Genomic DNA, 14660 nt, shown 5'->3' on the forward strand with positions numbered 1-14660 from the left:
GACGGCCGAGATATGGAAGCATACTTTGGGTTCCTTTTCAACTATATTCACGGGAATTTTGAAAATAAATTTAAACAATGGAACAAATTTTAAAGTGACACAATATAGTGCTTTGTGCACAGATGTCGATGACCCAGCATCACCCAGAATATTTGGAAGAAAAAAAAAATCATGTGATGAATTCGTTAAGGCCAGAAGAAAACTATACTGTATGCCAGTATCTCGTAAATAAAAATCATTATTTTAAAACACATTCACTTGAGTGCAAATGACAATCTTTTCGCCAGCGTGGGTTACATAAGTATTATTAATATTTACCCGCAGACATCAGTACACCTTTGTATTAATTATTACTAAAGATACCAAGCACATATAAGCCCTGGTGGTAAATAAACACAACTGGCAGCCAGCAGTAAACTTCTTTGAACTTGCCGACAGGACATCAAAGACAAAGGTTATTTTTATTACAAAGCAAGCGTACGTTGGAAGCCAACTTTGGACTAGGAAGCTGATTTTTTTTAAAGGATATCAATACAAAGGTTATTTTATTGCAAAGCAAGCTGACCTCAGATGCCAACTACTGGATTCTTTTAAGTGTGCCGATTTATTTTTTTAGTTTTGAATATACAAAGACGGCCGAGATATGGAAGCTAACTTTGGTTCCTTTTCAACAGTATTCACAAGAAGTTTGACAATAAAGTAAAACAATGGAACAGTTTTTAAAGTTGCACAATATAATGCTTCGTGCGCAAACATCGATGACCCAGCATCATCCAGAAGATTTGGAGAAAATAAAATCACATGATGAATTCGTGATGGCCAGAAGAGAAACAGATCATTTCGCCGACAATATGATCATTAACATGGATGAAACTCTGGTGTACTTTGATCGCATTCCTGGATGGACTGATGATAAGATGGGCATCAAAAGTGTGAGAATTAGCAAGGCTGGTGCAGATTTGACAAAAATCTTCCTTTTGTTCTTGCAGTTTCCACTTCAGGTGGTGTGTTGCTTCCAACAATTTTTCACGGTATGAGAAAGTTAAAAAAGTATTCATGTACCAGAATAATAGACCGACCATACGTGTGCAGGAAAAGGGTTGTGTTGATGAGATGCTGCTGCAGTGGATTAAAGAGTTTTATCTCAAGTACAGCTTTATATTTAAAAAATAAAATTTCAGTTGGATTGCAATTTCCGACATGTAATTTTCGAATGATTTAAAAGGTGTCCCACAACTTACGACTTGAAAAAAATGATGTGTCCCAAAACATACAGTGCACAAAAATATTACTTTTAAAATTAATTTATGGTGTCCCAACAAATGCGGTGTCCCAACATATGCGGTAAGTATGGTACCTCAGTAATATTGTATGAGTGCATAACAGAGTTGCTTAACCATTGCCATTAGTGACAGCATAACATGGTAAAATGCAAAACTGATTTTGTTTTCTTGGGGCAATACAATTGCATTGTAGCAATGTGTAAAGTATTGAGTTGGTAATTTCTACATATAATCATTGTGAAAATTGACTAAATATGCACATGCAATACTAGTTCATGCTTGTTTGAATATTCCAACAAAAATTGTGGGATTTGTGGGCTCTGTTGGATGTGGGTTTTGTGGGCATTGTGCATTTTGTGAACATTGTGGGTTTTGTTGGATTTGTGGATTTTGTGGTTTTGTTGGTTGTGGGTTTTGCCAGGAGTATATAAGGCTTTGTGAGCTGCTTGTGGGGTTTCAGTCAGATAGCAGCAATCGAATTAGGCACGTCACAGTTATTGTGAGTTTTATTTTGTTTTGTTTAGTTTATTATATAGTTGTGGAACTTCAGACCATATTTTGGAGTGTACATTTTTGTTTAAAGTTTATTTTAAGCCTAACACAATATTTATTTAAGGAATTTAGATTTTTGTTTTTAATTCCTTTCTCTCTTCCAAATTATATGTATTCTGGTCATTTTTAATTTATTTTTACAAGCAAACTAGATATCGTTATATCATTTGTTATTTGAAACTGATTTACATGGTAAAGTTAGTGTAGTCCTCACAGACCAATACTTTTATTTATTTACTTATTTATTAATTTTCTTTATTTAATTAGTTTTATGAAGCTAAAGGCATACAGAAAAGTTTCTTTACACTTCAAATATATAATTCCTTTTCTTAACCAAGTGCAGCACGCTATAAATAGAACACCTGTTACCTATTTCACTCCATATGCATAGGCCTGCCTATTAACTGTTAAGCAATGTAGTGTGTGTTACGTTTAACAGCAATTTTAACCATTTTACATTTTTGGTACACATCTATTATGTGTGGAAAAATTTAAGAGTAAAGTCCGATTGTTATAGCTGTGTAATTATTTTTCACAGAAGAATTTTGTATGTGCTTTAAAATCTTAAGAGAACTTCTTCACCATCAAGTCAGTGAGACCGCATGACCAACCATAGCTGGCATTTCTCATACTTGAAATTTACAAGATTTTTGTCTGTGTCTACATCACTAGTCATCTGAATTTGATAATTTATAAAAAAAACTAATTGCTGCCTACATCAGTATTAGAGCCTTTACCTAAGTTATTAAATCTTTCGTAGTTGTGATTCTAATCTTGAAAACTTCGTAAGTACTGAATGAAATCCGCAACCTCCATTTTGAAGAGTGGAGATTGCGAACCAGTTACTTTAAATAGCAGATATTGACCAGAGCATAAACAGTGACTACATGATCTGATGTTATTGTCATTCGCAGAAATGAGTGTAGTATTTAATAGGGATTTTCTCCAAAGGTGGCTCTATGAAAACCAGCTTAAAATGGCTGATGTTTACAGCAGATGTGAAAAGGTGCTTCCATGCAAATGGAGTAGAGACATCAAAAGGCGCTTCCATGTGAATGGAGTAGAGGTGTCCAAAGGTGCTTGCTTGAGATAAAGGGTTAAATTATAGGTCCAAAAATGTTCTTAGGGAAATACAATGTCTTAGTCATTGTGAGTGCTTTCCTCACTGACTTAACATTCTAAATTCACTTCAACAATACTTGATTAATCTAGCAATGAATAAAAACATAATTTGTTTATGATTCTGTTGTATAATTTACTAGTTGTTAAAGTCATTGTGAGTGTTTTCCTCACCGACTTGACAGCTAATTTATTTTGATTCATATCAATTCAATTCAAATAAGTATTATGTTATAGTTGAAGTGTAAAGTCAGGCAAGTGTTTTCCTTGCAGATTTTACATTTCACATATTACAATCAAGTCATATTTTCTCTTCTGTAGTAAACTTTATTGCAATGAAATCCAAATATGGTAAATATATAATTTTCATTCATCAAAAGAAGTAGTAATACAGTATAATGAACATATAGTATAGTATTAATATATACCCTGACCCTGTTTGAGGTTGTCCTATACCAAACTGTACCTCAAGACTGTAATAGTATTCTGGCTTAGTATACAAACAACAAGACTGGTGTGATGGTGAACTGCAGCTTTATTCAATGTTTCTTAATAAATCATCTTGTGTTACGGTTGAAAAGAAATCAAGATTTTGAGTTTACTCCTTTCTCCCCCTCCTTAGTCAGCTGGTAAGAAGCATACTCATTCCTGGTGTCATACTCCAATGTAGTCTTATCAGGACCTAACTGGGCCATTACAATATTGTATATGTTCATCAAAAAAAAAAAAAATTATATGGCAACAAGGATATACTTTATCATTAAACATGAATCACATTTACATTTGAAGATCACATGTACGTGTGTTAACACATGAGATCATTCCTGATTTACACTTTTTCCTTTTAACACCTTAAATTAGTTTTACTGACATTTAAAATTGTTATTGTGTGAGTGGTTTGCTATTTTTTATGTCTTTCAATTATTTTCTCAAGTGTTAACATTTGTTTTTTTTTAGTTGGAGGTTCTTGTATTGTTATTAAGGTACTAGGTGTTGATATTATTAGCACTCAGTTGTAATATTGACCGTAATGACGGTAACAGAATCATTTATTCAGAGACAAAAATCAATGGATTAATTCACAAAATAGATAAAGGGATTAACTCTTTAAACAAAGAGTGTAACCAGTAGTACTTGAATAGATGATGGCTTGGTGTCTGGGATGTAATCACTGTAACATCAGGGAAAGAAAGCAACAAACATCATAGGCTTTTAATACTATCAATCAAATCTTGGAAATGATTCTGACTTGCTGGTTTAATAGACATAGACCTCATTAACCACCAGGCAATATGCATTAACTTTAAAGACAAACAATGTATGCGACCACTATCTGAATTTTGGCGTTACAGTGGCAATTCATAACATGTACATTAGCCTGGTTTACAATGTGTAACATGTTACTATATGCTTGACTTGCCAAGTTTACAAACAGGTAGCCAGACTCCTTTTTTAATTTTTAAAATATTTTTGTTTATTTTTTTGTTCTTATTTTTATGCTTGTTTTTTATTAGAACAGAATCTTAACTATTCATGTGGTCATTGTTAAAATGATTACATAAATGTCAGTGGTGTCTGTCTCTGTTCTCATGATATGGTCTTTCATAGTGCTCGATATCCTGGTCCCCTGTCCTACATGTGCATATGGATGGTAGCTACCAAAGGGCCAGGAACCAGGTTAAGTACTGGAACAAACTGCATGTACTTTACTTTGGTTTACAATCCAGAATATAGAACATACATGCTTAACCAAAATAATTTCAGAAGTTGGTAGCTTAAGCCTGTTTCTTTTAGAATGGTATGAGCGGTCATTATTACAAGGATTTAAATATAGGTTGGTGGAGTTTATCCTTGTTTTTGCAATGCGGTCATTCATAGCAGTGTCGAAATGTGTATTTTGCCAAGAAATTGTGGTCATTGGTGGCATTAAGCAGGTGGTCACTCACAACAGCATTTATATAATAAAATCAGTCCATGCATTATGATTGTGGTTGTGAATGACAGATGGTCATTCATAGCAGATGTTGCTAATAACAGGTTTTAATGTAATATTGGAATAATTATGCTAGTGTGTCATCAAATATGGATGAAGATAAAAAAAAAACCAGATACTTTGTAACAGTTTTTTTTAATGACAAATTTAGTCAGTAGTATTGGAATAAATTTCTAAATGATGCATACCATTGATGCAGATTTCTTAGACTAGTAATCTTTGAGTTGGCTATTAGGCATATGTCATATAAGTGAGCAATCTAATGGGCATCTTGTTTTTATTTAGAATCAAGGGATTCACGACATAACTAGATCCCTGGTCCTAGCTTTGGGTGTGTGTTACCATGCCTGCCTGAAGAACAGAGAAGATTATAGAATGCATGTGGCACAATTCTTCAGGGCTCCATGTCATCTCCCTCATGGACCTGGTCAGATAGAACAGGAAATTTCTGTGTAAGTTGATTTATAGTAATGGTGTTTCTTCTGCTTCACCATGCCATGCTAAACAAATCTTGAAAATTTTAAATGGTATTGTATAAAGACTAGATTGAATCTCTGTCATTTTCAAATAGGGCATGCAAAAAAATGTAAGTACTGTGTTTAATACCATGTAAGCACAATATTGAATATGGTTTGTTTAAAAGTTTAGGTCTAAAATTGTAAAGATAAAGAAAGTTTCAAAAGATAAACTTAAGCATGTAATGCTACAAGACTAACGATGCAAGGTGAGAATTTTACAATTCTGTAAATAGTATACAAAATAAAATGGTAAAGGAAAAATATAAAATTTTTAAAAATATATAAGAATGAAATTTATTATACAAATATCATTCTCTCAAAAATTTCAAGACCTTGTAGTATGGTTACATCCATCATAACAGTTTTTAATGGAGTTGACATAAAAGAGCATCTTGTCTCACAGGGTGTAGATTGATATTTATGACAAGAATGCATTCCACTGTCGGTGGACACTGGTAGATATGTACTATGGTTGAGGTTCGTCCTTCAGGAGGAAGGATAAGTCAGTTATGTGTGTAATCAGAAAATACAACCTAATCTGGGATATTTACTGTGCGAGAGATGCTACTCATAATGGATGGGTTTGATGTTCCAAAGCTTGTTGGTTTAGTTATCATGCCACATATTTTAAATCAGTGCATGGAATCTTCCACCCAGAAATGGTTGATTATAGAACAGATTGTTTAACTTTCACGAATTTTGTACCAGGAATTCACCATTGAAATACATGTTAGAGTCAGTTATGCTGCTTTTTATTTATGGAACAATTGAAATGATAGAACCTGTTACATTGTTTATTACCATATTTCATGTTATTTTTCATACCATTTAATTTTTCGTACACCATCAAGCCAGAAAAATAATAATTAATTCTATCATATTTTTTCGTACACAAAATTTAGTGCTTTTTCGGTCATCCTATTATTTTTGGTATATAAATGATCTGCTGTGAAGATTTACTTTTGCCAAAGTGATAAAAAAAATATGGCCCTTTAAATTTTACAGGTAAGAATAAGAAAAAATCATTGTTTTAGTTGCATTTTTATTTATCTATTATTTTTATTTCAATTTGTTAAAATTGAAGATAGATTCCCTTTTCAAACTGATTCAAAAATATACCAAAGTTTGATTTAGGTACATCAAATGACCAGGGTGTTGTTTTGCTACCTGTACGAAAACTTCCGCCCTGACCTTAACCAGATTCCAGGTGGAATTTTAAAGCGGATTTCACTTAAAGCCTAGATTCCACTTATTATAAATTTTAGGTGGATTCAGGGTGGAATACAGCCCGAAATATGCAAATTAGTCCAGCTATTACTAGGTGGAATTTGTTTATTCCGCCTATTAGGCGGAATTAGTTTATTCCGCCTACTAGGTGGAATTTGTTTATTCCGTCTACTAGGTGGAATCTGTTTGTTCCGCTTATTTAGCGTAGATTCCCCTTATTATCACTTTTAGGCAGATTCAGGGTGGAATATTGCTTGAAATTACTGTTACTAGGCGGAATCTTTATTTCTGCCTAATTACATGGAAATACCTGCAGAAACACCATCCAATAATGAAAATGTCAAGGCAGATTTCAGACAGGATTTTTAAGCATTTTCTGCCTAAACCATAAAAAATATACTTCAGATTTCTATTATATATTAAACTGCCAAATGATTTTTAGATATTATAGGGAATCAATGATAAATATTTACAGTAATATTAAAAATGGATCGTAAATTTTATTTTGACAGACATTATCAAATAAGGTTTAGGTTTTACTTGTCCTAAGGGGCAATGCCATTTTCTTTCTTACATACAAAATTTAATCCAAAATGGCACCACTTAGTAATATTCATTTCACTTTAAAGTTTGGTGAGATTTCACACATATTTTAACCAAAACTTTCAATGAAATTATGTTGGTCTCACTCAGATTTCTTTGAAATATTTGTTAGGTTTCACCAAAAAATTTACTAAAACTTTTGTAAGATTTCACTAAAATTTTGATCATTATATAGTTTTTTACTGAAGGTTGTTTTTAGTGTTTCAGACATTTCAGCAGGTTTCAAAGAAATAATGGATATGAATTAAACAGGACTTTATTAACCAAGGTGATATTTAAGTGTGCATGAAAACATTTATACAGATGTTGTAATTATATGATATCCAAGGCAAGAGAAATGGGAGTTAATACTAATAAAAACAATAATAATGATAATGACTTTATTTAGAGAAGGTATTTCAATTAGTTACATAACTAATCTACCTTGAGGCCTTCTATATGTGATGTACAACATTTACAGTATATACAACATGATATGAAGTATCTAACACTAAATAATTAAGTGGTTTTAAAAATCAAAGTATCAAGCCTGGAACATATGCACAGGCATCTGTGAACACATTTAACATATATAAAATATTAATCTGCATAGAAAAATTCAGCCGTGAAAATAATGCAAAATTACAGAAAAGCATCCATTTGAGACAATTTGATTATGAGAAAAAGAAAAGCTAGGAGCCTGCCTTATGTCACTTGTACTGTAGACTGGATTTTTGATTGCACAAACTATGATGCTGTTGTGGTCTCTCGAATTAGTCCATGTTCCAAAAGCAGCTGTGACAAATGTTTATCATGATATAATAACTCTTATTTTACACTGAGTTCCAACACACCAAGAATATTTTGATAATATACACAATAATGCCTCACGAGATTGAAAGTAGATTCTACTTTTCGGCCAAGAAAATTCCGCATAGATATGACTTTCTTTGATAGACATGGATATCTGGCAACAATTTCCACCAGTGATTTACACGTTGTCCCTCCTTAAATTCTGAAGTTTTAATCAGTTTGGAGTTGTATATTACTTCAAAATCATCCCGATTCAATTCCCTGTCCTATTTAGCATGTTAGCTGCTACTGTAAAGCTCTTTATGGCACAAAAAGCAAAATGCTTGTCCTGGCATTCAGTTTTCATACAGATTGACCAGTTATGTTCCCATCAAATTTGCGTTCAGGGTATTTTCATTGCCGCACATTTTTCAAATGGTTATTCAATCTCTCGTCCCGCTTGAAAATTCGAATTGCCATGTTTAGTAAACATGCTCTTTCCCATCAGTTTCTGTTACGCAATGATTCATTGGGCAATTACAAAATGTTGACCAATCAGAAAGCTTTATACAACGATCCTCTGTTAAACAATAAATGGAACAAATACTTATTTGAAAGCTCGTTGTGGAATGGGACCGGATAGAGCATTATTTAAAAAAGAGTTTTGGAGACGATATTAAAAAAATGGGTCCATATTGAGGAAATTAAGGTCAGGAGAAAAGCGAAATTATGTTTTAAAATGGAAAACAAGATGAAAACTTGTTTGAGGGCAATTAAATCCAATTGAAGTTAAATAAAAATACAACAACAACAACAACAAATTTGAAAAAGAAATTTAACAAGGAAAGCTGTGGAAAGAAGTTATAAATTGTGCCCAAAATAAACAATAAAAATTTACAGCTATCAGAAACAGGAAATATAAATGCTGCTGAAAATCATTCAAATTGTACCAGAAACAATAAATTTTATTATATCTTATTGATATTTTTATTGAACTGTCAGTGATATTACAATCACAAAATATCACTATATTTTCGGTCATTTAACTTTACAGACACACAAAAGCCAAGTCCTAATTATGCCTTCTTTAACTGATGTAAATGACTAAGTTCTTCATTCTGCCTAGATGTTGGTTAGAAAATAAACTAAGTCCAGATTCCTCCTTTCATATAATAGATGCCAGTGACTATGTTCCTAATTCCACCTAGATGGTGGGTGGAAAATCAACCAAGTCCAAAATTACGCCTAAAGATGTATTTGTAGCAGGAATTTGACAAAAGTCCATCTTAGAGTTAGATGGACTCTTAGATGGATTCATCTTTGACTTTTCAAATCTTCCATCTCCGCCTTTGTATTAACCAGATTTTTAACATTTTAGGCAGATTCCACCTGGAGTCTGCTTAAGTTCCAGGTGGAATCTGCCTAATTATTTCGTATGGGCAAGCAAGTTATAAGTATTGACTAACTTTGGGCATGTTCTTAACTGAGGCATCAAATGGTGAAACGAGAGATTCACGCAATATACCAATCATCGTTTATAATCATGCATGTAGGTCATTGATAATTTCTTTCTTTTATTTTTGTATTTCACTACATTTTTTTATGTTTTTATTTGCATCACGTTTCAAACAGCATCAGAAAAAATGCTGATGTATCACTTAGGTATGCAAAATGACCATTTTATTCTTTGCCGAGTATATTTGGCATAATCCCATATGAGAAATATAAATATCTGTTTCCTCAGTGAAACACGAACCCAAATTATCAGTTATCTTCATGTAAATGTGTACCTGAAGCATCTAATAATAATAAAAAAAGAACAAAGTATTCACCAATTATAAGCGTGTAGAAAGCCCTTTGCTCAGCTTACTCGGAAAGGGCAACTGTTTTGTTAACTGAGAATCTTTTCACATTCATCATATTGCCCTTCTTCGTCTTTTGTATCAGCAAGAAAATATAATGATTGATGTATTTGTTCTGTTGTTGGCATTAAAATATATACTGCTATTCATTAACAACTGGACAACTTCGTTAATGAGCACTGATTACATCAGTTGGTGTAACAAAGAAACGCGTGCATTTGAAAATGAGTTCAGAAGCCATTTGAGTTTGTTTATCCAGTAAAAATAATATCTCAGTACAGGAAGACGCGAAGACCACAGACCATTGGGCAATTAATCTTATTGTTTCAATATAGTATGGCAGTAAAAGCTATAAAAACCCAGTTAGTTTTCATCATAAATGCAAAAGTCATTGACTCAGTGAGTTACATTTATATATAGTTAATATCTTCAAAGATCTTGGTCTGTTTGTGCTTGGGTATGTCTTAATTATTAAGTTTCTTCAAACCCCTGCCAAAGGGAGAGACTTTTATCCCACCACCACCTAAATGCACTGAACCACCAAACAAAAGACAGAAAATTGGACCTGGATGGCCCAGAAAAGACAAAGGTGAAGCCCATCGCCTGTCTGTAACTTCAGTTACCGAGATTGCCAGTGTAAAAGATGATGCTGAACTGCACAAATCAAATATTGATGCAGCAGATATGCCATCATACCCAAAGATACTATTGAAAAGGTGCCCATTGTTGCTGAAAAATTTCCTGAGCTTTCAGTAGACAAGCTGGACTACAGCAAAGATATGAGGGATATAAGCCAGTTTCCTGATACTGCAAAGTCACCAGTAAGGGGAAAGCATAAGAAATGGGACATTAATGAGGAGGCAAAACTATGTGGAATTAGGCCTATAGCTGCAAAGTACCACCTTACACCAAGGTCAAAGATAGGTTCTATCCCAGGTGCCGGCCGACCCTTGTCATATTCGCATGAGAAGGAGCAGGAAATTTTATCCTGGTTTCCCTGTGTGCTGGACCACCACGTGCCTGTAACAATTGAGATGTTACAAAATTATGCTACTGCAGTTATTCAGGAGGAAAATCTAAAGTTTCAGGGCTCAAGAGGATGGGTTGATGGATTTTTCTAGTGAAATGGACTTGCACTGAGATGTAGAACTTTAATATCTCAAAAACTATCTTGAGAACTAGAGGAAAAAATAGTCTGCTTTACCAGATATATAAGAAGGCTGCGGGAGCATGAGGAATTTGATGAACATTTAATTGGCAATATGTACAAAATTCCAGTGTATTTCGACTTGGTTCCAGGGAAGATAATTGATAGTCAGAATGAGAGAGGTGCGTATTAGAGGTACCGGCAGTGACAAGCGCCATTTAACCTGTGTATTGACATGCCTGTTCAACAAAAAGCATGGATGTATGAACACCTAATCATGGATTATATTGATGAAGTTTGGAAAGTGCACACGAAGTGCACACCTTCTCTCCTAGTTTTGGATTCATTCTGTTGCCATTTGACTGATGGATAAAAGCTCTATGAAAAAATCCAGAGCAACAATGTCAGTAATCCCCGGTGGATGCACAAGTAAACTACAGCCACTGGATGTATATCTAAATAAGCCTTTCAAAGGACTGCTGCAGAAAAATGGTCAACATACATGACGGACCAGGCTTCCACAAATATTGCAACCAGGGAAGCTGGTTAGGAGGCAACTGAAAAAATTCCAGCCCCTTCAAAGCAGCAGATGATTGACTGGATTTTTGAAGCCAGTAAGGAATTAAAGAAGAAAAAGGACATGATAATCAGTAGCTTCAGAGTTACTGGCCTTTCAAATGTAATAAATAGTAGAGAGGACCACTACATAAGGAGAGACAATGCATCTCCATTGGAAAGTCTTCCTAGTGACAAAGAATGTGAATGGTTTGAGGGTTTTGAGCTGGAAGACTTGTAAAACTCTTGAAAATTATGAATGTTTCATTGCATCATGTTTTTGCATTTGTTTTATGCATTTGTCCAACGTTGGATCACAAATTATATCCTTGAAAATAACATGCAGTGTTTATAAATACAAACATATTTTTTATACACATTGTTGTTCTCTCTCTCTCTCTCTCTCTTAAATTCATTTGCCATTTTTTTTTCAACTGACTTCAGAACAAGTATCAGTAGATTTATTTGTTCTTGAGCTAATGGGCTTGTCGTATACATTTTCAATACCCCATGAATAGCCTCATTTCCCTATGTAGAGCCTCCTTAATGTGATCTGTTGAGGTGAATCTGGTCTTCAATACAGTATTTACTGGAAAAGACCAAGCTAAAGGTCGAGCGTATTTAATTAGCATTTATATTACGTCTGCATAGCCATGTGGCAGAGTGACAATGGATCTCATAATTACAACCATAATGATTTATTCATTCAGGTTTTAATTGCCAATGGAATATAATAGTGCCCTTGTAGTGCTTACATAAGGAATAACACAACTGACAGGTAACTGAACAATAAAGATTATTCTGTCTCTCTCTCTCTCATGACAACAATCAGATTCTTGAGTTGAGAGCAGAATGAGACAGAATTTGTCCAATAGTTTTCTGTGTTAGGTTGTTGAATGTCATGTGTTCTGCAGGCCTTGTCCGGGTATGATCCCTTTATTTTTCTTACACGGTCATTACCACAAAATAATAATTATTTATTTTACATATAATTTTTCATACACTGAAATTAATAATTATTTTTTTACGTATGAAAAATAACATGAAATACGGTAGTTACCAAAATATTTAGTACATGGAAATCCTTGTCTGGTATGTACCTTGCTTGGCAAGTTTCCAATGGACTCTTTGGCTGCCTTAACAGGGCACTAACAGTGTTGCAACAAGATAACTGGTTGGATTTTGGATTTATAACAGAACACTTTTGATGATGATACAAATACAATGTTTAATGGTGAATGACTTGAATGAGAAAAGAATTATGATTAATACATGCGTGTATAAGATCCAAATATTGGATAAAATAACATAATATGCACGAAGCTAATAATGCAACAAATGAAAATACAAATAAATGACTTCACACAGTACAAGGACAAAGGTGAATGAATCACAGTAATTTCACATGACGAAAAGAATGATGTGTTTTACTCAAATAATAAAAATGAATTCACTCAGATAGTGAAAAATGAGGTATTTTACTCGAATACCATATTTGCCGGCCTATAAGTTGATGCAGAGTATAAGTCGAATCAGCAAATTTGGCAAATTTTCCATCCTTCATCCTTATATAAGTCTGCTATGGTTCAGGTTTACAGCTGCTTTGGTCAACTTCTCTGGTTAGCTCTACAGCTGGTACCATGTCAATTCCGATCAGCTGAAAATATATCTAACACTGTGTACTATGCATGACACAGGCATATACGATAAAATGTAATGACTTTATATATGGTAAGCTATACAGATTACATTATTGGCAAAATAATTACAAAGCTATAAATAGGTTTAGAAGTAAACCTACCAATGCCTGCTAAGAATCCTATGGTACTAAACATTTCTTAAAAATGCAACTTTATATTGCTGATATAAATCTCTTGCCAAGTCACAAACAGTAATAGAAAATATTTGCATTATACTATGTAAGCCGAAGCTACATAGAAAATGTACAAAAATAAACATAGTAGTACAATAGTTATAAATTATACAGAAGAAATTAATAAATAACTCGCATACTTCTACAGCTGAAGATGTGCAAGTCCTTTAAGTAGACTCCTTACTGAAAGATGTTCCATAATGTAAGATTTTGTCTTACAGTGAGGCATTTATACACAGACGATGCAGCCATACATTGTCTGTGCGCTTGAAGTATTTGGTTTTTCCCATTGAAAGTACTTCACACATGTGGCATAGGATGAACCGAACTCACTGTTTTTAAATATTGTACAGTATACATAAATCACTCTCGGGTAGTGTTGTACACAAAAAACAAAACCTGAGTAAATGTATTTTATAAATAAAATGGATTTATACCATTCCGTGACAAGTGTAACATACTAATATATGTGTTGCCTTTATGTGTGTGGCATATTTTTCATAACATGCAGAATCTTCTCAAGCAACCAAGGTCACAGGTGTTTTACCACTGCCCAGACCATCTTCTCCTTCATGCTTGACTCTTATCAAGAACAGATTTAGACCCCTAATTTTGTCAGAAGGGGTGGTCTCTCAAGACAGGTTTCACTATATTACAATTTCATCGAGTACGATGGATCTATCTAGCCATGTCTTGCTGATTAAATAACCTCTGATTTCTTAAACTCATTACCATAGTGATTAGTTGTATGGTAGAGAGTTTGAGTATTAAATATAGTGAACTGTTTTGTAATCAGGCCCAATAATACAGGTCATACATGCTTTAAATGTTGTTCATTGTTATAGTTGTTGCAATTCACAGATGTCAGGATGTGTTCCTACAAAATGTTCAGCTGGAAAACAACATTGCCCGGAACACTGCCCTTAAGGAGAACATGTTCATGATGGTCACTAGCATTGAGCTGCGGATCCCTCTGTTCCTGGTGGGAAAACCTGGCAGTTCCAAATCCCTGGCCAAAACCATTGTGGCAGATGCCATGCAGGGAAATGCAGCTCACAAGGATCTTTTCAGAGAACTGAAACAGGTATAGTGGAACCCCACTCTAACATAATTTATTATAACACAATTTGGCAATAGAAAACTTGCATAGGGCTTTT

General features: G+C 33.8%; 1 protein-coding gene across 2 annotated transcripts in view; it reads left to right on the top strand.

The window, feature by feature from the left end:
* LOC149786032 (E3 ubiquitin-protein ligase rnf213-alpha-like) overlaps positions 1-14660 on the top strand; it is a 354737-nt gene that overhangs the window by 163400 nt on the left and 176677 nt on the right. For both annotated transcript variants that reach the window (XM_089976319.1, XM_089976318.1), the window contains exons 43-44: positions 5233-5399; positions 14365-14587. In XM_089976319.1, the coding sequence (XP_089832445.1) occupies positions 5233-5399; positions 14365-14587 (390 nt within the window). The remainder of the gene's footprint in view (positions 1-5232; positions 5400-14364; positions 14588-14660) is intronic.

The sequence above is a fragment of the Sinohyriopsis cumingii genome, chromosome 12, assembly GCF_028554795.1.
Source record: "Sinohyriopsis cumingii isolate HCF-2022 chromosome 12, ASM2855479v2, whole genome shotgun sequence".
In the NCBI taxonomy this organism is placed as follows: domain Eukaryota; kingdom Metazoa; phylum Mollusca; class Bivalvia; order Unionida; family Unionidae; genus Sinohyriopsis; species Sinohyriopsis cumingii.